The 23,625-nt window shown below is 47.5% G+C and overlaps 1 protein-coding gene across 1 annotated transcript in view; it reads left to right on the top strand.

Moving 5' to 3' along the window:
- The window catches only part of PABPN1 (poly(A) binding protein nuclear 1), a 65,481-nt gene that overhangs the window by 29,794 nt on the left and 12,062 nt on the right, over nt 1-23,625 (top strand). The window contains exons 3-4 of the mRNA XM_063913612.1: nt 12,956-13,023; nt 13,135-13,241. Coding sequence (XP_063769682.1) covers nt 12,956-13,023; nt 13,135-13,241 — 175 coding nt within the window. The remainder of the gene's footprint in view (nt 1-12,955; nt 13,024-13,134; nt 13,242-23,625) is intronic.

Here is a 23,625-nt window from a genome sequence, read left to right as displayed (position 1 = left end):
CGAGGCAGAGGTCGAGGGAAGTGACAGCAACAGGCAGCTCCTTCCCAGGAACAGAAGCCTTCCCCGGTTTCTACAAAAGCCTCAGCATGACGCTGGGGCTTCTCAAGCGGACTCGGGGACGGTGGGTGGTCGTCTCAAAAATTACAGCGCGCAGTGGGCTCACTCGCAGGTAGATCCCTGGATCCTGCAGATAATATCTCAGGGGTACAGGTTGGAATTAGAGACAGATCCACCTCGCCGTTTCCTGAAGTCTGCTTTACCAACGTCCCCCTCCGAAAGGGAGACGGTTTTGGAAGCCATTCACAAGCTGTACTCTCAGCAGGTGATAGTCAAGGTACCTCTTCTACAACAAGGGAAGGGGTATTATTCCACTCTTTTTGTGGTACCGAAGCCGGATGGCTCGGTAAGGCCTATTCTAAATCTGAAGTCCTTGAACCTGTACATAAAGAAGTTCAAGTTCAAGATGGAGTCACTCAGAGCAGTGATAGCGAACCTGGAAGAGGGGGACTTTATGGTATCCTTGGACATCAAGGATGCGTATCTCCACGTTCCAATTTACCCCTCACACCAGGGGTACCTCAGGTTCGTTGTACAAAACTGTCACTATCAGTTTCAGACGCTGCCGTTCGGATTGTCCACGGCACCTCGGGTCTTTACAAAGGTAATGGCCGAGATGATGATTCTTCTTCGAAGAAAAGGCATATTAATTATCCCATACTTGGACGATCTCCTAATAAGGGCAAGGTCCAGAGAACAGCTAGAGATGGGATTAGCACTGTCTCAAGAAGTGCTAAAACAGCACGGGTGGATTCTGAATATTCCAAAATCCCAGTTAATGCCGACAACTCGTCTGCTGTTCCTAGGGATGATTCTGGACACGGTTCAGAAAAAGGTTTTTCTCCCGGAGGAAAAAGCCAAGGAGTTATCCGAGCTTGTCAGGAACCTCCTAAAACCAGGAAAGGTGTCTGTACATCAATGCACACAAATGGTCAGGGTCGCATCTTCAGATGCACCTGCGGATAACCCTGTCTCCAAGGACAAGGGTGTCTCTTCTGTGGTGGTTGCAGAGTGCTCATCTATTGGAGGGCCGCAGATTCGGCATACAGGATTGGATCCTGGTGACCACGGACGCCAGCCTGAGAGGCTGGGGAGCAGTCACACAAGGAAGAAACTTCCAGGGAGTATGGACGAGCCTGGAAACGTCTCTTCACATAAACATTCTGGAACTAAGAGCAATATACAATGCTCTAAGCCATGCAGAACCTCTGCTTCAGGGAAAACCGGTGTTGATCCAGTCGGACAACATCACGGCAGTCGCCCATGTGAACAGACAGGGCGGCACAAGAAGCAGGAGTGCAATGGCAGAAGCTGCAAGGATTCTTCGCTGGGCAGAGAATCATGTGATAGCACTGTCAGCAGTGTTCATCCCGGGAGTGGACAACTGGGAAGCAGACTTCCTCAGCAGACACGATCTTCACCCGGGAGAGTGGGGACTTCATCCAGAAGTCTTCCACATGCTGGTAACCCGTTGGGAAAGACCAATGGTGGACATGATGGCGTCTCGCCTCAACAAAAAACTGGACAGGTATTGCGCCAGGTCAAGAGATCCGCAGGCAATAGCTGTGGACGCGCTGGTAACGCCTTGGGTGTACCAGTCGGTGTATGTGTTTCCTCCTCTGCCTCTCATACCAAAAGTATTGAGAATTATACGGCACAGAGGCGTAAGAACGATACTAGTGGTTCCGGATTGGCCAAGAAGGACTTGGTACCCGGAACTTCAAGAGATGATTACGGAAGATCCGTGGCCTCTACCTCTAAGGAGGGACTTGCTTCAGCAGGGTTCCTGTCTGTTTCAAGACTTACCGTGGCTGCGTTTGACGGCATGGCGGTTGAACGCCGGATCCTAAAGGAAAAAGGCATGCCGGAAGAAGTCATTCCTACTTTGATTAAAGCAAGGAAGGAAGTAACCGTGCAACATTATCACCGAATTTGGCGAAAATATGTTGCGTGGTGCGAAGATCGGAGTGCTCCGACGGAGGAATTTCAACTGGGTCGATTCCTACATTTCCTGCAATCAGGATTGTCTATGGGTCTCAAATTGGGATCTATTAAGGTTCAAATTTCGGCCCTGTCGATTTTCTTTCAAAAAGAATTGGCTTCAGTCCCTGAAGTCCAGACCTTTGTTAAGGGAGTGCTACATATACAGCCTCCTGTGGTGCCTCCAGTGGCACCGTGGGATCTCAATGTGGTTTTGGACTTTCTAAAATCTCATTGTTTTGAACCACTAAAGAAGGTGGATTTGAAATATCTCACATGGAAAGTGACCATGCTTCTAGCCCTGGCTTCGGCCAGGAGAGTGTCAGAACTGGCAGCTTTATCTTACAAAAGCCCATATCTGATTTTCCATTCGGACAGGGCAGAACTGCGGACTCGTCCGCATTTTCTCCCTAAGGTGGTGTCAGCATTTCATCTGAACCAGCCTATTGTAGTGCCTGCGGCTACAAGTGACTTGGAGGACTCCAAGTTACTGGATGTTGTCAGAGCATTAAAAAAAAAAAAAAAAAAAAAAAAAAATATATATTGCAAGGACAGCTGGAGTCAGAAAATCTGACTCGTTGTTTATATTGTATGCACCCAACAAGATGGGTGCTCCTGCGTCTAAGCAGACGATTGCTCGTTGGATCTGTAGCACAATCCAACTTGCACATTCTGTGGCAGGCCTGCCACAGCCTAAATCTGTAAAGGCCCACTCCACAAGGAAGGAGGGCTCATCTTGGGCGGCTGCCCGAGGGGTCTCGGCATTACAACTTTGCCGAGCAGCTACGTGGTCAGGGGAGAACACGTTTGTAAAATTTTACAAATTTGATACTCTGGCTAAGGAGGACCTGGAGTTCTCTCATTCGGTGCTGCAGAGTCATCCGCACTCTCCCGCCCGTTTGGGAGCTTTGGTATAATCCCCATGGTCCTTTCAGGAACCCCAGCATCCACTAGGACGATAGAGAAAATAAGAATTTACTTACCGATAAATCTATTTCTCGGAGTCCGTAGTGGATGCTGGGCGCCCATCCCAAGTGCGGATTATCTGCAATAATTGTACATAGTTATTGTTAACTAATTCGGGTTATTGTTGAAGGAAGCCATCTTTCAGAGGCTCCGCTGTTATCATACTGTTAACTGGGTTTGGATCACAAGTTGTACGGTGTGATTGGTGTGGCTGGTATGAGTCTTACCCGGGATTCAAAATCCTCCCTTATTGTGTATGCTCGTCCGGGCACAGTACCTAACTGGAGTCTGGAGGAGGGTCATAGGGGGAGGAGCCAGTGCACACCACCTGATCTGGAAAAGCTTTACTTTTTGTGCCCTGTCTCCTGCGGAGCCGCTATTCCTCATGGTCCTTTCAGGAACCCCAGCATCCACTACGGACTCCGAGAAATAGATTTATCGGTAAGTAAAATCTTATTTTTGAATCTGAAGCCTTTGAATCCGTATTTGAGGGTGTTCCAACTTCAACATGGAATCCCTGCGAGCAGTGAATGCAGGACTGGAAGACCGGTAATTTATGGTCTCCTTGAATATCAAGGATGCCTACATCCATATTCCCATTGGCCGCCTCATCAGGCTTGCCAACGATTTGCCCTGCAGGATGATCACTTCCAGTTCCAGGCGCTACCCTTCTGTCTACAGCCCCGAGGGTATTCACAAAGGTGATGGCGGAGATGTTAGAGCCTGGATCCAGGGGGTCAATGTGGTCCCTTACCTGGACGATCTTCTGATAAAGGCAAGATCCAGAAAACTTTTGTTGCTCCATGTCGTCCACACCATTCATCTTCTTTGAGACGACAGGTGGATCCTCAATTTACAGACTTCCCACCTGCAGCCCACTCAGAGGTTCTTGTTCCTGGGGATGTTGCTGGATACTGTGGTCCAGAAGGTGTTTCTACCAGTGGAAAAAGCGAAAACACTACAGGAAATGGTCCGCATGGTGTTCCGACCTTCTCAAGTGTCCATCCGTCTTTGCATAAGATTGTTGGGAAAGATGGTCGCCTACGAGGCGATCCAATATGGGAGGTTCCATGCCAGAACGGTTCAGTTGGTTCTTCCGAGCAAGTGGTCCAGACCACATCTGCAGATGCACCGGATGATTCGGCTGTCACCTCAAGCCAGTATTTCACTCCTGTGGTGGCTACAGTCCTCCAGTCTCCTGGTGGGCAGGAGTTTCAGAGTTCAAGATTGGGCCCTCCTCACGACGGATGCGGAGCTGTCGCCCAAGGGGTGCAGTTCCAGGGCAGGTGGTCAGTCTACAAAAGCCTCCTTCCAATCAACATTCTGGAACTTCAGGCGATCTATAATGCTCTCCTTTAAGCCTCTCAAGGATCTCGCAATCCAGGTGCAGTTGGACAACGCCACGGCAGTGGCGTACATTAATCGGCAAGGAGGGACAAGAAGCAGAGCTTGCATGCGAGAGGTGTCAGATACTTCTCTGGGCGGAAAGAAATGCAAGAGCCTTGTCAGCAATCTTCATTCCGGGTATTGACAACTGGGAGGCGGACTTCCTGAGTTGTCACGATCTCCACCTGGGGGAGTGGGGGCTCCACCATCTGGTGTTCCAGCATATCATCGGCCGGTGGGGTTGCCCACAAATAGGCATGATGGCTTCTAGTCTCAACAAGAACCTTCCCTGGTATTGCTCGTGGACAGGGGACCCTCAGGAGAGGGCAGTGGTTGCGCTGTCGTCGCCTTGGCCATACCAGCTGGTTTACCTGTTTCCTCCGATCACATTGCTTCCACGAGTGTTAAAGCGAATCAGGAATCAAGGTGTCCAGGCAATTCTACTTGCCCCGGATTGGCCTTGGAGGGCATGGTACGTGGATCTTCTGGACATCTCCGTCCAGGGGCCCTGGCCTCGACCACAAAGATCTTCAACAAGGACCGTTTGTCAACCTGGACTTGTGGCTTCTTCGTTTGACTGCATTGAGGTTGAGCGAAACATCTTAACTCTCAAAGGCCTTTCCAAGAAGGTTGTTGCAACCATGGTTCAGGCTGGAAAACCTGAGACATCAAAACCATCCTATCTGGAGGCTATGTCTCTTGGCGTGAAGAACGCATGTATCCACCTGCTGATTTCTCTTGGGACGTTTCCTGCAGCCTGGTGTGGATAAGGGCTTACGTCTGGGTTCTATTAAGGTCCAGATTTCAGCCCTCTCCATTTTCTTCCAGAAAAAATTGGCAGCATTGCCAGAAGTTCAGACCTTCTTGCAAGGGTTATTTCAGATACAACCACCTTTTGTGCCACCTACGGCACCCTGGGGTTTGGATGTGGTGGTGAAATTTCTACAGTTCTCCTGGTTTCTACCTCTGATGACGGTAGAAGACAAGTACTTCACGTGGAAGACTGTGATGTTACTGGCCCTGGCTTCTGCTCAATGTCTCTGAATTGGGGGCCTTATCGTGTAAATGTCCTTACTTGGTCTTCTATGAGGACAGAGCGGAGCTCTGGACTAGACAGCAGTTCCTGCCGAAGGTGGTCTCCGCGTTCCACCTGAATCAACCTATTGTGGTTCCGTTCTGACGCTTCTGCTCCTCCGGAGACTTTGGATGTTCGTGATTTGAAAATCTGTCAGGCACACAGCTCGGGTCAGAAAGATGGATTCTTCGTGTGCTATGATGCACAGAAAAAGGGTTGTCCTGCTTCATAGCAGTTTATTGCACCGTGGATTAGGCTTACTATCCAACAGGCCTGTGTCTGCAGCCTTACCAGTTCCTAAGTCTCTAAAGGCCCATTCTAAAAGATCAGTGGGCTCTTCCTGGGCGGCTGCCTGTGGAGTCTTGGCCTTGCAACTTTGCTGAGCTGCTACCTGGTTGGGGAAGTACACTTTTGTGAATTCTACAAATATGATACCCTGGCCAAAGAGGATACCCAGTTTGGGCAGGCGGTACTGCTGCAGTCTCCGCACGTTCCTGCCCGTTCTGGATGCTTTGGGATGTCCCCATCGTACTAGTTCCCACCAATATTCCTTATGGATGCTAGAGAATATTTTAATACCTACTGGTAAATGCTTTTCTCGTAGTCCATAAGGGATATTGGGCGCCGGCCTCAGTGCGTTGACTTTTCTGCAGGTTCTTGTTCTGTAGTTACCTGTTCAGCTGTTACCAGCCGTTTCGGGTTGTGGTGTGTAAATCTCACCACCTTTTGTTATCTTGTTCCTTCTTTCATATACAGTTGTGCTCATAAGTTTACATACCCTAGCAGAATTTGATTTTCTGGCCATTTGTCAGTGAATATGAATAACTCGCAAACTTTTCTTTCACTCATGGTTAGTGGTTGGGTGAAGCCATTTATTGTCTAACAACTGTTTACTCTTTTTAAATCATAATGACAACAGAAACTACCCAAATGACCCTGATCAAAAGTTTACATACCCTGGAGATTTTGGCCTGATAACATGCACACAAGTTGACACAAACTGGTTTGAATGGCTACTAAAGGTAACCATCCTCACCTGTGATCAGTGTGTGTATAAAAGGTCAGTGAGTTTCTGGACTCCTGAAAGACCCTTGCATCTTTCATACAGTGCTTCACTGACGTGTCTGGATTCTGAGTCATGGGGAAAGCAAAAGAATTGTTAAAGGATCTGCGGGAAAAAGTAATTGTACGGTATAAAACAGGAAAGGGATGTAAAAAGATATCCAAGCAATTGAGAATGCCAATCAGCAGTGTTCAAACTCTAAGTGGAATATGAGGGATTCTGTGGAAACCAAATCACGGTCAGGTAGACCAACAAAAATTTCAGCCACAGCTGCCAGGAATATTGTTCGGGATGCAAAGAAAAATCCACAAATAACTTCAGCTGAAATACAGGACTCTCTGGGGAAAAAAAGTGGTGTGGTTGTTTCAAGATGCACAATAAGGAGGCATTTGAAGAAAAATGGGCTGCATGGTCGTGTCGCCAGAAGAAAGCCATTACTACGCAAATGCCACAAAGCATCCAACTTACAATACTCCAAACAGCACAGAGACAAGCCTCAAAACTTCTGGAACAAAGTAATTTGGAGTGATGAGACCAAAATTGAACTTTTTGGCCACAACCATAAACGTTACATTTGGAGAGGAGTCAACAAGGCCTATGATGAAAGGTACACCATTCCTACTGTGAAGCACAGAGATGGATCGCTGATGATTTCTCTAACGTCCTAGTGGATGCTGGGAACTCCGAAAGGACCATGGGGAATAGAGGCTCCGCAGGAGACTGGGCACAACTAAAAAAGCTTTTAGACTACCTGGTGTGCACTGGCTCCTCCCACTATGACCCTCCTCCAAGCCTCAGTTAGATTTCTGTGCCCGGCCGAGCTGGATGCACACTAGGGGCTCTCCTGAGCTCCTAGAAAGAGTTTATTTTAGGTTTTTTATTTTACAGTGAGACCTGCTGGCAACAGGCTCACTGCATCGAGGGACTAAGGGGAGAAGAAGCGAACCTACCTGCTTGCAGCTAGCTTGGGCTTCTTAGGCTACTGGACACCATTAGCTCCAGAGGGATCGACCGCATGGAACTGGCCTTGGTGTTCGTTCCCGGAGCCGCGCCGCCGTCCCCCTTACAGAGCCAGAAGCAAGAAGAGGTCCGGAAAATCGTCGGCAGAAGACATCAGTCTTAACCAAGGTAGCGCACAGCACTGCAGCTGTGCGCCATTGCTCCTCATGCACACTTCACACACCGGTCACTGAGGGTGCAGGGCGCTGGGGGGGGGCGCCCTGAGCAGCAATAAAAACACCTTGGCTGGCAAATATATCACAATATATAGCCCCTGAGGCTATATATGTGATAAATACCCCTGCCAGAATCCATAAAAAAGCGGGAGAAAGCTCCGCCCCTTTTTTGCGGACTTTTCTCCCTCCGCACACTGGCGCCATTTTCTCTTCACAGTGCAGCTGGAAGACAGCTCCCCAGGCTCTCCCCTGTAGTTTGCAGGCTCAAAGGGTTAAAAAGAGGGGGGGCACACAATTTAGGTGCAATATTGTATATACAAGCAGCTATTGGGAAAAATTCACTCAATATAGTGTTAATCCCTAAATTATATAGCGCTCTGGTGTGTGCTGGCATACTCTCTCTCTGTCTCCCCAAAGGGCTGTGTGGGGTCCTGTCCTAAGTCAGAGCATTCCCTGTGTGCGGTGTCGGTACGGCTGTGTCGACACGTTTGATGAGGAGGCTTATGTGATGGCAGAGCCGATGCCGATAAATGTGATGTCGCCCCCTGTGGGGCCGACACCAGAGTGGATGGATAGGTGGCAGGTATAAACCGACAGTGTCAACTCCTTACATAAAAGGCTGGATGACATAACCGCTATGGGACAGCCGGCTTCTCAGCCCGCGCCTGCCCAGGCGTCTCAAAGGCCATCAGGGGCTCAAAAACGCCCGCTCCCTCAGATGGCAGACACAGATGTCGACACGGAGTCTGACTCCAGTGTCGACGAGGTTGAGACATATACACAATCCACTAGGAACATCCGTTACATGATCCCGGCAATAAAAAATGTTACACATTTCTGACATTAACCCAAGTACCACTATAAAAGGGTTTTATGTTTGGGGAGAAAAAGCAGGCAGTGTTTTGTTCCCCCATCAAATGAGTGAATAAAGTGTGAAAAAGCGTGGGTTCCCCCGATAAGAAACTGGTAATTTCTAAAAAGTTACTGATGGAGTACCCTTTCCCGCCAGAGGATAAGTTACGCTGGGAGATATCCCCTAGGGTGGATAAGGCGCGCACACGTTTGTCAAAAAAGGTGGCACTGCCATCTTAGGATACGGCCACTTTGAAGGTACCTGCTGATAAAAAGCAGGAGGCTATCCTGAAGTCTGTATTTACACACTCAGGTACTAGACTGAGACCTGCAGATAGTGCTGCTGCAGCGTGGTCTGTAACCCTGTCAAATAGGGATACTATTTGCGAACATAAGACATCGTCTTATATATGAGGGATGCACAGAGGGATATTTTGCCGGCTGGCATCCAACATTAATGCAATGTCCATTCTGTCAGGAGGGTATTAGAGACCCGACACTGGACAGGTGATGCTGACTTTAAAAGGCACATAGAGCCTTATATGGGTGAGGAATTGTTTGGGGATGGTCTCTGGGACCTCGTATCCACAGCAACAGCTGGGAAGAAATTTTTTTACCTCAGGTTTCCTCACAGCCTAAGAAAGCACTGTATTATCAGGTACAGTCCTTTCGGCTTCAGAAAAGCAAGCGGGTCAAAGGCGCTTCCTTTCTGCACAGAGACGAGGGAAGAGGGAAAAAGCTGCACCAGTCAGCCAGTTCCCAGAATCAAAATTCTTCCCCCGCTTCCTCTGAGTCCACCGCATGACGCGGGGGCTCCACAGGCGTAGCCAGGTACGGTGGGGGGCCGCCTCAAAAATTTCAGCGATCAGTGGGCTCGCTCACAGGTGGATCCCTTTCATTCAAGTAGTATTTCAAGGGTACAAGCTGGAATTCGAGATGTCTTCCCCCCGCCGTTTCCTCAAATATGCCTTGCCGACAACTCCCTCAGGCAGGGAGGCTGTGCTAGAGGCAATTAATAAGCTGTATTCCCATCAGGTAATACCTAAGGTGCCCCTACTTCAACAAGGACGGGGTTACTATTCCACACGGTTTGGGGTACCGAAACCGCATGGTTCGGTGTGACCCTTTTTTATATTTAAAATCCTTGAACACATACATAAAAAAATTTAAGTTCAAGATGGAATCGCTCAGGGCGGTTATTGCAAGCCTGGAGGAGGGGGATTACATGGTATCCCTGGACATCAAGGATGCTTACCTACATGTCCCCATTTACCATCCTCACCAGGAGTACCTCAGATTTGTGGTACAGGATTGCCATTACCAATTCCAAACACTACTGTTTGGACTGTCCACGGCACCGAGGGTCTTTACCAAGGTAATGGCAGAAATGATGATACTCCTTCAAAAAAAGGGAGTTTTAATTATCCCGTACTTGGACAATCTCCTTATAAAGGCGAGGTCCAAGGAGCAGTTGGTCGAAGTAGCACTGTCTCTGGAAGTGCTACAACAGCACGGATGGATTCTATACATTCCAAAGTCACAGCTGGTTCCTACCACACGCCTACTGTTCCTGGGGATGGTTCTGGACACAGAACAGAAAAAAGTGTTTCTCCCGCAGGAGAAAGCCAAGGAGCTGTCATCTCTAGTCAGAGACCTCCTGAAACCAAAACCGGTATCGGTGCATCACTGCACACGAGTCCTGGGAAAAATGGTAGCTTCTTACGAAGCAAAATTCCATTCGGCAGGTTCCATGCAAGAACCTTTCAGTGGGACCTCTTGGACAAGTGGTCGGGATCGCATCTTCAGATGCATCGGCTGATACCCTGGTCCTTGGAGACAGGGTTATCTCTACTGTGGTGGCTACAGAGTGCTCATCTTCAAGAGGGCCTCAGATTCTGCATACAGGACTGGGTCCTGGTAACCACGGATGCAAGCCTCCGAGGCTGGGGGGCAGTCACACAGGGAAGAAAATTCCGAGGGCTGTGGTCAAGTCTGGAGACTTCTCTACACATAAATATACTGGAACTAAGGGCCATTTACAACGCCCTGAGTCAAGCAGAGCCCCTGCTTCGAAACCGGCCAGTGCTGATTCAGTCAGACAACATCACGGCGGTCGCCCATGTAATCCGCCAGGGCGGCACAAGAAGCAGGATGGCAATGGCGGAAGCCACAAAGATTCTTCGGTGGACGGAGAATCACATGCAAGCACTGTCAGCAGTGTTCATTCCGGGAGTGGACAACTGGGAAGCAGACTTCCTCAGCAGACACGACCTCCACCCGGGAGAGTGGGGACTTCATCAAGAAGTCTTCACACAGATTGCAAAGCGATGGGAACTGCCACAGGTGGACATGATGGCGTCCCGCCTCAACAAAAAGCTAAAAAGATATTGCGCCAGGTCAAGGGACCCTCAGGCGATAGCTGTGGACGCCCTAGTGACACCGTGGGTGTACCAGTCTGTATGTTTCCTCCTCTTCCTCTCATACCCAAGGTACTGAGCATAGTAAGAGAGGAATAAGAACAATACTCATTCTTCCGGATTGGCCAAGAAGGACTTGGTACCCGGAACTGCAAGAAATGCGCACAGAGGACCCATGGCCTCTGCCTCTCAGACAGGACCTGCTGCAACAAGGGCCCTGTCTGTTCCAAGACTTACCGTGGCTGCGTTTGACGGCATGGTGGTTGAACGCCGGATCCTAGCGGAAAAAGGAATTCCGGATGAAGTTATTCCTACGCTGATAAAGGCTAGGAAGGACGTGACAGCAAAGCATTATCACCGTATATGGCGAAAATATGTTGCTTGGTGTGAGGCCAGGACGGCCCCTACAGAGGAATTCCAGCTGGGTCGATTCCTGCACTTCCTACAGTCCGGGGTGACTATGGGCCTAGAATTGGGGTCCATAAAGGTCCAGATTTCGGCCCTATCCATTTTCTTTCAAAAAGAACTGGCTTCACTGCCTGAGGTTCAGACGTTTGTTAAGGGAGTGCTGCATATTCAGCCCCCTTTTGTGCCACCAGTGGCACCCTGGGATCTTAACGTTGTGTTGGATTTCCTGAAATCCCACTGGTTTGAGCCACTTAGGACAGTGGAACTAAAGTATCTCACGTGGAAAGGGGTCATGCTGTTGGCCTTAGCATCGGCTAGGCGTGTGTCAGAATTGGCGGCTTTGTCATGTAAAAGCCCATATCTGATCTTCCATATGGACAGGGCAGAATTGAGTACTCGTCCCCAATTTCTCCCAAAGGTGGTATCGTTTCATTTGAACCAACCTATTGTGGTGCCTGCGGCTACTCGGGACTTGGAGGACTCCAAGTTGCTGGACGTAGTCAGGGCTTTGAAAATATGTTTCCAGAATGGCTGGAGTCAGGAAGACTGACTCGCTGTTTATCCTGCATGCACCCAACAAGCTGGGTGCTCCTGCTTCAAAGCAAACTATTGCTCGCTGGATCTGTAGCACGATTCAGCTGGCTCATTCTGCGGCTGGATTGCCGCATCCAAAATCAGTAAAAGCCCATTCCACAAGGAAGGTGGGCTCTTCTTGGGCGGCTGCCCGAGGGGTCTCGGCTTTACAGCTTTGCCGAGCGGCTACTTGGTCGGGTTCAAACACCTTTGCAAAGTTCTACAAGTTTGATACCCTGGCTGAGGAGGACCTTGTGTTTGCTCATTCGGTGCTGCAGAGTCATACGCACTCTCCCGCCCGTTTGGGAGCTTTGGTATAATCCCCATGGTCCTAACGGAGTTCCCAGCATCCACTAGGACGTCAGAGAAAATAAGAATTTACTCACCGGTAATTCTATTTCTCGTAGTCCGTAGTGGATGCTGGGCGCCGGTCCCAAGTGCGGACTTTCTGCAATACGTGTATATAGTTATTGCTTAAATAAGGGTTATTGTTATGAGCCATCCGTTGAGTGAGGCTCAGTTGTTCATACTGTTAACTGGGTAAGGTTGTCACAAGTTGTACGGTGTGATTGGTGTGGCTGGTATGAGTCTTACCCTGGATTCCAAAAATCCTTTCCTTGTAATGTCAGCTCTCCCGGGCACAGTTTCCCTAACTGAGGACTGGAGGAGGGGCATAGAGGGAGGAGCCAGTGCACACCAGATAGTACCTAATCTTTTCTTTAGAGTGCCCAGTCTCCTGCGGAGCCTGTCTATTCCCATGGTCCTTACAGAGTTCCCAGCATCCACTACGGACTACGAGAAATAGAATTACCGGTGAGTAAAGTCTTATTTTTACATGTGCAAGATAAAACCAAATTGTAGTTTGTAGGAATAATTTCATTGTAATTGAGTTACATTACAGAATAAATCAATCTCTACTGCATTCTTCATGGTGTATTAGTTATTGCTGTCCTGCAGGTGGCTGCTATAGGCCACACTAATTTGGAACCTTCTTGTCCTACAGCTGGTCCTGTTATCATGTCAATAGAAGAGAAGATGGAAGCTGATGCTCGATCAATATATGTGGGAAATGTAAGTGCTTGTAGTTTTATGGACTGGTGGGAATATTAGTGTAATTATGGCGCTACACATATGGCATAGATGCGTCCCTAGTAAGTAAACTTTTCCCTTTATACTGTTCAGGTTGATTATGGGGCTACAGCAGAAGAACTTGAGGCACATTTCCATGGCTGTGGCTCAGTGAACAGAGTAACCATTCTGTGTGACAAGTTCACTGGTCATCCAAAAGGGTAAGTGCTTATTGTAACATTTCATGTCATATCAGTAATACGGTAATGTCAGAAGCCAATTACCTGATCAGTGTTTTGGAGTTTGGATGGAAACCGCAGCTCTTAGAGGAAAATCATGCAGAGTATATGCAAACTCCACACAGATGGTCCATGAGCAGGAATCGAAACGAATTACAGCTGAGGCGATAATGCTATCTATGCCATTCATGCTGCCCAAATACCTGAGAGTAAGTGCAAACGTTGTATATTGACCTGGCCAGGTTGCTCTGATTGTATTATGTAGCCTAACAGCAGGAACTCTTTATCATTTTCATTTTCATGTTGCATTGAGTGTCAAAGCTTTGAGTTACTATGTATAGGGGTATTTCAAAAGCCATGGGATTTTGAGAGAACATGTAAAACTTTGAAGGCCGTGGGAAAGTCTTGTGAGAATTCGCTGTGCAGACTGAAGTCCTGTACCAAATAATGGAAGCAGGTGAGGAAAGTTGTTGAGGGGTTCAGTTTGGGATTCTTTTGGATTAAAGGAAAGCTGTATGTTGGTACAGTGTGAATGGTTTTTGTGTAGCTAACATTTCTGTGTGTGGAATTTGATAAAATGAATAGGAACAAATATAGGGTAATGCTTTGCAATGCAAATTAGCCTACCACTGTATTTAAAATAGATTGTATGGTGGGAAATATGGGATTGTGGTGAAAAATGATATTAAAGGAAATATCAATGCTTGAGGAGTTAAATGGTTCTTCAGTATCCTGTATGGGATAGGTTTGTATTGTAGAAATTGTGTGACTGATTGGCCGCTCAATATGTCTGTGCAGGCATTTTAATTTGAAATGAGAAATTCTGTGAAATAAGTTCATTGTTCAAGGGCCAGTTCCTGCCACAAGTAATTTACGCGGTGCTAACCAAAGGTGTGAAAGTAAGTTACTTTAGAATATAGTGGGTTGTTTTCTATTCAATTTTTCTATTGATCCTTTCAGCCCATTTTGAATCTCGGAACCCTAAACATCTGTTTAGCTGGACAGGTTTAAGATAGGATTCTTTATCAGTTACCTCTGTGCAATGGATTAAGTTCAACATTGTTCATGTTGATGTTGGACACTTATACCCCACTTCCAGTGCAACCTGGGAAATTGACTGCTCTATAAACCCTGCAAATTCCTGGTTCTCAGCCCTGACCTGGGTAGTGAGCAGGGTAAAAACACCTGATATTTTTAGGTCTAGTATTTAGGTTTGTCTAGTCCTCCCATTTCAAGTTTTCATACTCTCCCTCTTGGCATGATGCAGATGTGCCCTCTTCCAGCTTTGTTGTGTTTGTGAATAGATCATGGGTGTGAGGATACACACGCGCTCGCAAATATCTGTTGACTCGCGTGTTGTGGCAACACTAGAAGAGGACACCTTTTAGCTCCTTCTGTTCATGAAAATTATCATTTGCTCCTCTTAGGTCCAGATGTGTGATAATTCCCTACATAAATCTTTTAATCAAGGTGTTTCAGATTGCTTCAGTCACCTTACCAGAGCTCACATTCTGGAGTCCTGTGATTGGATTTTAAGCCTTCATGACCACTTGTTCATTTTAAATGGACATTATAAAAAAAAAATGTATTTCGTAGACCAGTGGTTTTGGTTCCCAAACGTTTTTTGAATCACTGCTCCCTAGAGTCAGATTTTTTTTTTTCACGGCGGCACCCCTAGGCCAAAAGTTTCTTACTGAGAAATTAACAAAAATATTGCATTAAGTAAATTGTGTTTATATGTCAGCCTTGTGGTCAGTTGTGTGATGAGGGACAGCATTCACTTCTGCTTGTCCACATGTTCCTAGACCACTAACCCAGGGCACCCCTGCAAGTACCTCGAGGCACCACAGGGTGCCACGACAGTTTGAGAACCACTAGCGTAGACTGTACTGTATTGCCATTTAAATCCATGTCCATTTAAATGTACGAAAATACTGAGAATTTCCTAGCAGATGGCAGTACTGGCCCTGTAAGTTTGAAAGATGGCTGTCCAGAAAGATTGCCATGAGGGGAGTATTCCACTTTACAAGTAAAATGTACTTTATCAAATGTATCAAATTTCACCAAAATAGTTATGCAGACAGTAATAGGAGTTGCTAGAGCATCAAAATATCAAATTAGAACAAATTGCAATGTTTTGATATACACGCTACGCTAGCAAATTGTCCATTAGGATGAACATTGGGTTTAAATGACCAAACCATATTTCTCATACGTCCTAGAGGATGCTGGGGTTCACTTCATCACCATGGGGTATAGACTGTTCTGCAGGAGCCATGGGCACTCTTAAGACCTTTCAATGGGTGTGAACTGGCTCCTCCCTCTATGCCCCTCCTCCAGACCTCAGTTTTAGAAATGTGCCCAGGCAGACTGGATGCACTTCAGGGGAGCTCTAAAGAGTTTCTCTGAAAGACTTGTTAGGTTTTTATTTTCAGGGAGAACTGCTGGCAACAGTCTCCCTGCTTCGTAGGACTGAGGGGGCAGAAGTAGGAACAAACTTCCTGAAGAGTTTCATGGCTCTGCTTCTGGCTGACAGGACACCATTAGCTCCTGAAGGGTACTGAACGCTAGCAGTGCCTAGATGCTCACTCCCACAGCACGCCGTCACCCCCCTCACAGAGCCAGAAGACAGGTGAGTAGAAGACGACAGATCTTCTATCAAGTAAAGTGACTGCTGAGGTACCACCCGGCTGGCGGGAGCGCAGCACGTCATTGCTTCCCACACACAGGCACTGCAGAGAGGGGGGGGGGGGGCAGCAAAAATACCTATATACACTGGCAAATAGGGGGCATAAGATGCCCAGGCACAGCCCTACCCCCGCCAGTATAAATATTATGCAATGTCTCTGAGGTAAAAATGTGCCATTGCGGGGGCGGAGCTTCTTCCTCAGGCAGCCAGCACACTGCTCAGCGCCATTTCTCCTCAGGCTGCAGACACATTGCTGGTCCTCCTTCACTTCTGACTACAAGTATCTGGGTGCAAAACAGGGGGGTGGGGCACAAGCGATTTTGGTGCTTTACAGGTGTGTTTTACCGTGTTAAAAGCGCTGCATGTCAGTGGGCATTCTGTGTTCACAGGCATTAGATACTGGCGCTGGGGTTGTGAACTGGCTGCTCCTAAACTGTGTCCCTCTGACAGATTTTACTGTGGGTCTGTCCCCTATAAGTCCCAGTGTCTGTGTTGTGCACGTGTGTAAGACATGTCAGAGGCAGGGAGCTCTTCCCCGGAGGAAGCCATTTTAGGGACACAGACTTGCAATGTGGTGGCGCTGCCGGCACACCAAGAGCCTGCATGGGTGAAAGAAATACGTGATAGTATGCATCATATCAATAGGAGATTAGATAAGTCTAAATCTCATGCTGAATGCTGGAGAAAATCTGTGGAAGATGTGATTTTTCAGGGTTCTGTTCTTCCATCCGCAGGCGACCCCTCTGGGTCACATAAGAGACCATTTGCGAATATTGTGAATACTGATACCGACACGGACACTGATTCCTGTGTCGACGATGGTGACTCCAGGGAAATAGATCATAAATTGGCAAAAAATATACAATATAGGATTGTAGCTATAAAGGAAGTTCTGTACCTCAGGAGAAGGCTTATTTTTTTATAAAGAAAAGAAATCTAAGGTCCCTTTCCCTCCTTCACACGAGCTTAATACTCTTTTGAAGGTATGTGTGTGAATCCCGAAAATAAATTTCGTATTCCCAAGAGAATTCAAATGGCTTATCCTTTCCCAGTAGAGGACAGAAAAAAATGGGAGTCACCCCCTGTGTTAGACAGTGCACTGTCCAGGTTGACAAAGTAATTCTCCCTGCACCTGGCACGGCTTCACTAAAGGAGCCGGCTGACTGGAAAATGGAAACGACATTAAAGTCCATTTATGTTGCCAATGGTACTCTGCTCAGGCCCACAATTGCTTGCGCATGGGTGAGTCAAAAAATGGCCAGACAGCGTGTCAGAAATTGACACGATTGATAAAGATCAGATACTCAAGTTAGGGAATATCAAAGACGCTGCCGCATACATGCTAGAAGCAATGAAAGATATTGGACTCTTGAGTTCACAAGCCGCTACCATGGCAGTATCTGCTCGAAGGGTGTTGTGGATTCGCCAGTGGAACGCGGATGCAGATTCCAAAAGAAATATGGAGGCTCTCCCATATAAAGGTTAGGCCTTATTTGGCGATGGACTGGATGCGTTAGTCTCGGTGGCTACCGAAGGCAAGTCGACATTTTTGCCCTCTGCGCCTGCAAGACATATCACACTCGCATGCAGTCCTTTCGACCCAATAAATACAAAAAAGCGAGAGGTTCCCCCTTCTTTGCAGGAAGGGGAAAGAAGTCCACAGCGGCTTCAGGTTCCCAGGAGCAGAAGTCTACCCCTACTTCTGCCAAATCTTCAGCATGACGCTGGGGCTCCCTTGCGGGAGGTCGCTCGGGTGGAGGCACGTCTCAAACTGTTCAGCCAAGCCTGGATTCTGTCTGGCATGGATCCCTGAGTGTTACAAATAGTGTCCCAGGGATACAAGCTGGAGTTTCAAGACGTTCCCCCATGCCGATTTTTCAAATCGACCTTGCCAGCTTCTCTTCCAGAAAGAGAAGCAGTAACAGCGGCAATCCGAAAATTGTCAGGATCAGGTCATAGTCCTGGTACCTTTGTCACAACAAGGGGAGGGGTTTTATTCAAGCCTTTTTGTATTCGAAGCCGGACGGCTCGATCAGACCGATCCTAAACCTAAAAAAATCTGAATCTCTACTTGAAACTATTCAAGTTCAAAATGGAATCACTGAGGGCAGTGATTTCCAGTCTGGAGGAGGGGGATTACATGGTGTCAGTAGACATAAAGGATGCTTACCTGCATGTTCCCATTTATCCTCCTCACCAGGCTTATCTGAGATTCGCGGTTCAGGATTGCCATTACCAATTCCAGACTTTGCCTTTCGGTCTCTCCACAGCGCCGAGGGTATTCACCAAGGTGGTGGCGGAGATGGTTCTCCTACGTCAAAGAGTCAATATAATTCCTTATCTAGACGATCTCCTGATAAAGGCGAGATCCAGGGAGCAGTTGTTACAGAACATCACTCTCTCCCTGTCTATACTCCAACAACACGGTTGGATCATAAATTTTCTCGGGATGATCCTGGACACAGAAGTCCAGAGAGTTTGTCTTCTGGTGGAAAAGGCTCTGGAAATCCAGAAAATGGTACAACAGATATTGAAGCCAACAACTGTGTCAATCCATTGGTGCATTCGGTTGTTGGGAAAAATGGTGGGACCTGTTGGACAAGTGGTCGGGATCCCAGCTACACATGCACCGAAAGATAGTCCTGTTGTCAAAAGCCAGGATCTCGCTCCTGTGGTGGCTACACAGCTCGCACCTACTAGAGGAACGCAGGTTTGGGATTCAGGACTGGGTCCTGGTAACCACGGATGCAAGTCTCCGAGGCTGGGGCACTGTCACTCGGGGAAAGCTTCCAAGGAAAATGGTCAAGTCAGGAAGCCTGCCTTCACATAAATGTGCTGGAATTGAGAGCCATTTACAACTGCCTTCAACAAGCTGTACATCTTCAAGATCATCCCGTGCAGATCCAGTCGGACAATGTAACAGCAGTCGCGTACATAAGCCGTCAAGGCGGAACAAAAAGCAGAGCGGCAATGGCAGAGGTGACGAAGATCCTCCTCTGGGCAGAAAGACATGTAAAGGCTGTCGGCAATTTTCATTCCGGGAGTAGACAACTGGGAAGCAGACTTCCTCAGCAGACACGATCTCCATCCAGGAGAGTGGGGCCTCCACCAAGAAGTCTTCGCAGAGGTGACAAGTCTTTGTGGAGTTCAAGTAGACATAATGGCATCTCGTCGCAACAAGAAGCTTCAGAAATATTGTTCCAGGTCGTGAGACCCTCAAGCAATAGCGTTGGATGTGCTAGTGACACAGTGGGTATTCTGGTCAGTGTATGTCTTCCCTCCACTTCCGCTGATCCCAAAAGTTCTCGGGTTCATAAGAACAAGGGTTCGAGCAATCTTCATTGCCCCAGACTGGCCAAGGGGTGCTTGGTACCCAGATCTTCAGGAGTTGCTCATAAAAGATCCTCGGCCTCTTCCTCTTCGCGAGGGCCTGCTGCAGCAGGGGCCGTGCGTGTATCAAGACTTACCGCGGCTACGTTTGACGGCATGGCTGTTGAGTGCCGGATCCTAGCCCGAAAGGGTATTCCAAAGGAAGTCATTCCCACACTTAATCAGGCCAGGAAAGGAGTAATGTCGAAACATTACCACCGTATTTGGAGAAAATGTGTCTTGGTGTGAATCCAAGAAGGCTCCTACGGAAGAGTTTCAGTTGGGACGTTTTCTCCATTTTCTGCAGGCTGGTGTGGAGGCGGGCCTTCGATTGGGGTCAATCAAGGTCCAGATTTCAGCCGTGTAAATTTTTTTCCAAAAATAATTGCCCACTCTTCCAGAGGTTCAGACCTTCGTGAAAGGGGTTCTGCACATCCAGCCTCCATTTGTGCCTCCAGTGGCACCATGGGACCTTAATGTGATGTTGCAGTTCCTTCAATCGGATTGGTTTGAGCCTCTACAAGAGAGTTGAAGTTTCTCACTTGGAAAGTGGTGATGCTTTTGGCATTGGCATCCGCAAGGCCGATGTCTGAATTGGGGGCCTTGTCTCACAAGAGCCCTTACCTGGTTTTTCATGAAGATAGGGCAGAGTTGAGAACTCGCCAACATTTTCTTCCAAAGGTGGTTTCATCATTCCACATAAACCAACCTATTGTGGTGCCAGTGGCTACTGACACCTTCACTGTGTCAGTCTCTAGATGTGGTTAGAGCTTTGAAGATTTATGTCGCTAGAACAGCTAGGATACGGAAAACAGAGGCTCTGTTTGTCCTGTATGCTCCCAACAAGATTGGGTGTCCTGCTTCCAAGCAGACTATTGCGCGCTGGATCAGAGGGATGATTCAGCATGCACATTCTACGGCTGGATTGCCGTTACCTAAGTCTGTGAAGGCCCATTCTACTAGGAAGGTAAGCTCATCCTAGGTGGCTGCCCGGGGGGGTGGTCTCGGCATTACAACATTGCCGAGCAGCTACTTGGTCAGGGTCAAACACATTTGCCAAGTTCTACAAGTTTGACACCTTGGCCGATGAAGACCTCAAGTTCGGTCAATCGGTGCTGCAGGGTCATCCGCACTCTCCCGCCTGTACTGGAGCTTTGGTATAAACCCCATGGTCATGAAGTGGACCCCAGCATCCAACCCTTGAGGTTAATGGCCCCTATCTCCGCTGACAGGACACTGAGCTCCTGAGGGGGGGTGATCGCAAGCCTCCGAGGCGACCGCTCACTCCCGCAGCACTGCTGCCACCCCGTAACAGAGCAAGAAGATGGAGTGGGGAGTATGACGCCGGTGCCTTGTGGTAATCGGTTCACTGGCGGGAATGGCGGCATAAGGGCCGGAGCGCAGCGGTACCATAGTATGCGGCGCTGTGAGGGGCGCCCTGGGCCAGCGCAACACCGTAAATCTGGTCAAAGCTATGCTAACAGGGGCTAATCCCACTGTTAGCTGCAGCAAACCTCAGGCCAGTATAAACTAAGTGCGGGAAGACGTGCCATTACAGGGGGCGAGGCTTCTCAGCGGTTCCAGCACTCGCCAGCGCCATTTTCTCCCTACAGATCATACAGAGACGCTGATGGGGAGCGCTGACCCTCCACATAACTTCAGCTATCCTTAGCGGTACCAGGGGGTTATAGAAGGGGGGGGGGGGAGAGAAGGTTAACTGTTTAACCTATTAAGGTTACCCGGTCAGCGCCAGGCATTTATCGTATAACTGCCTACTGGGGCACTGTGTGTGCTGGCTCCTTATTCTGTCTCTCTCTGAAGGTGCTCTGGGGGAAATTGTCTGACACTTTCCTCTGTGTATGTTTGTGTGTATGTATGTATATATGTATGTGTATGTTTATATGTATATATATATATATATATATGTATATATATATATATATATATATATATATATATATATATATATATATGTGTGTGTATATATATATATGTATATATATATATGTGTGTGTATATATATATATGTATATATATATATGTATGTATATATATATGTATGTATAAATATATATATATATATATATATAATATATGTATGTATGTATGTATATATATATATATATATATATATATATATATATATATATATATATATATATATATATATATATAATATATATATATAATATATATATATATCTCACCTTATCATGTCTACAGTCTCGTGCTGCAGAGTGTATCTTCTCCAGAGGAGTCTATTCCATGTGTTCATGAATGTAATATACTGTCTCAGCCTTCTGAATCCGAACCCCAATGTGTGGCTTCTATTAAGGGAATGATATCCCAGATTTCATGTAGGATAGCTCATAATGAGACAAACACAGGTTTTGAAAAGATCTGTAGAGGTTTTGTTGTATTCAGCTCCCGCTACCTCAAGACCCCTGATGTATATCCTAAAAAGTGTGCTCTTGAAAAAATAATGCATGTCGAGACGGACACCGACTCTGATTCAGGTGATGGTGGGAGGAGCCTTGCTAAGGGGGTGCAACTCATGATTGAGGCTATTAGGGATGTTTTACACATTACTGATAAGATTCCTGAGCAGGTGGAGGCTTACTTTACTGACAATAAGAAAGCCTCCCTTACCTTCCCTGCGTCTAAAGAATTGAACACATTGTTAAAAAAATCCTGGGGAAATCCGGAGAAAGTTTCAGATCCCTAAAGGGTTCTCATTGCTTTTCCTTTCCCTGTGGAGGATAGGAAAAAGTGGGATAACCCGCCGGTCATAGACGCTTCTGTTTCTAGGTTGTCTAAAAAAGTGGTTTTACCTGTCCCTGGGTCCACCGCTTTAAAAGAGCCGGCTGACCGCAAGATTGAGACTAAACTCAAATCTTTATACACCACAAATGGTGTAGCTTTAAGACCCACTATTGCTTGTGCATGGATTTCTAAAGCCATTGTAAAGTGGTCAGGCACTTTACTAGAGGATTTAGATTCTATGGATAGAAGTGACATTGAATTGTGTTTACGTCACATACAGGATCCTGCAGGTTTCATGGTGGAAGCAATGAAAGACCTGGGACATCTGAATGCGAGAGCTTCTTCCATGGCTGTCTCGGCACGCAGAGGACTCTGGCTGCGCCAATGGCCTCCGGACGTGGAATCCAAGAAGTGTGGAGAACCTACCTTTCACAGGTCAAGCTCTGTTTGGGGAAGTATTAGATGCATGGATATCCACTGCAACTGCGGGTAAGTCAACTTTTCTTCCTACTGCTACACAGACTAAGAAATCATATCCTATGTCTGCAATGCAGTCCTTTCGGACCGCTAAAACAAAAAAGTCCAAATCCCCCTCCACTTTCTTTAGAGGTGGTCGGGGGAAATCCCGAAACCTGCACCCACAGGTTCCCAGGAACAGAAGCCTGGTTCTGCTTTCTCAAAATCCTCGGCATTACTGTGGACCTACCAGCCTGGAGATCGGGCAGGTGGGAGCAAGACTAAGAAATTTCAGTCATGTATGCGCATCCTCAGGCCTGGATCCCTGGGTACAAGATATTGTTACCCAGGGGTACAGACTGGAGTTTCAAGAACTCCCATCTCACAGATTCTTCAAATCAGGCTTTGCTGACAAAGTGCTATCCTACAGGAAGCCAATCAAAAATTGCTAAGGTCAAATGTCATTGTTCCAGTTCCACCTCACCTACACCACAAGGGTTATTACTCAAACCTGTTTGTGGTACCGAAACCGTATCGTTTGGTAAGACAGATATTAAACCTAAAGTCAATGAATCCCTACTTGAGTGAATTCAAATTGAAGATGGAGTCTCTTAGAGTGGTGATCTCTGGTCTGGAGGAGGGGGAATTCCTGGTATCCCTGGATATCAAGGATGTGTACCTTCACATTCCGATCTGGCCGCCTCACCAGGCTCATCTCAGATTTGCGCTGCTGGACTATCCGTTTCAGGTGCTGCCGTTTGGCCTTTCCGCGGCACCAAGAGTGTTCACCAAGGTGATGGCGGAGATGATGCTACTCCTCTGCAAGCAGGGTGTGAACCTAATTCCCTATCTGGACGACCTGCTAAGTCTTCCAGGGAGAAGCTGTTACAGAGCATTGCTCTCTAAGCTCAACTGCTCCAGGATCATGGGTGGATCCTGAACCTTCCAAAGTCTCATTTGGAGCGGACAAGGAGACTGTCCTTCCTGGGGATGATCCTCGACACAGGAAGTACAGAGGGTGTTTCTACCGGAAGGGAAAGCGTTGGTGATACAAGCAATGGTCTGGGAGGTCTTGAAGCCACCCCAGGT

The sequence above is a fragment of the Pseudophryne corroboree genome, chromosome 1, assembly GCF_028390025.1.
Source record: "Pseudophryne corroboree isolate aPseCor3 chromosome 1, aPseCor3.hap2, whole genome shotgun sequence".
NCBI classification, from domain to species: domain Eukaryota; kingdom Metazoa; phylum Chordata; class Amphibia; order Anura; family Myobatrachidae; genus Pseudophryne; species Pseudophryne corroboree.
Note: the sequence above shows the minus strand (reverse complement) of the source record. Positions and strands in the feature narration are given on the sequence as shown.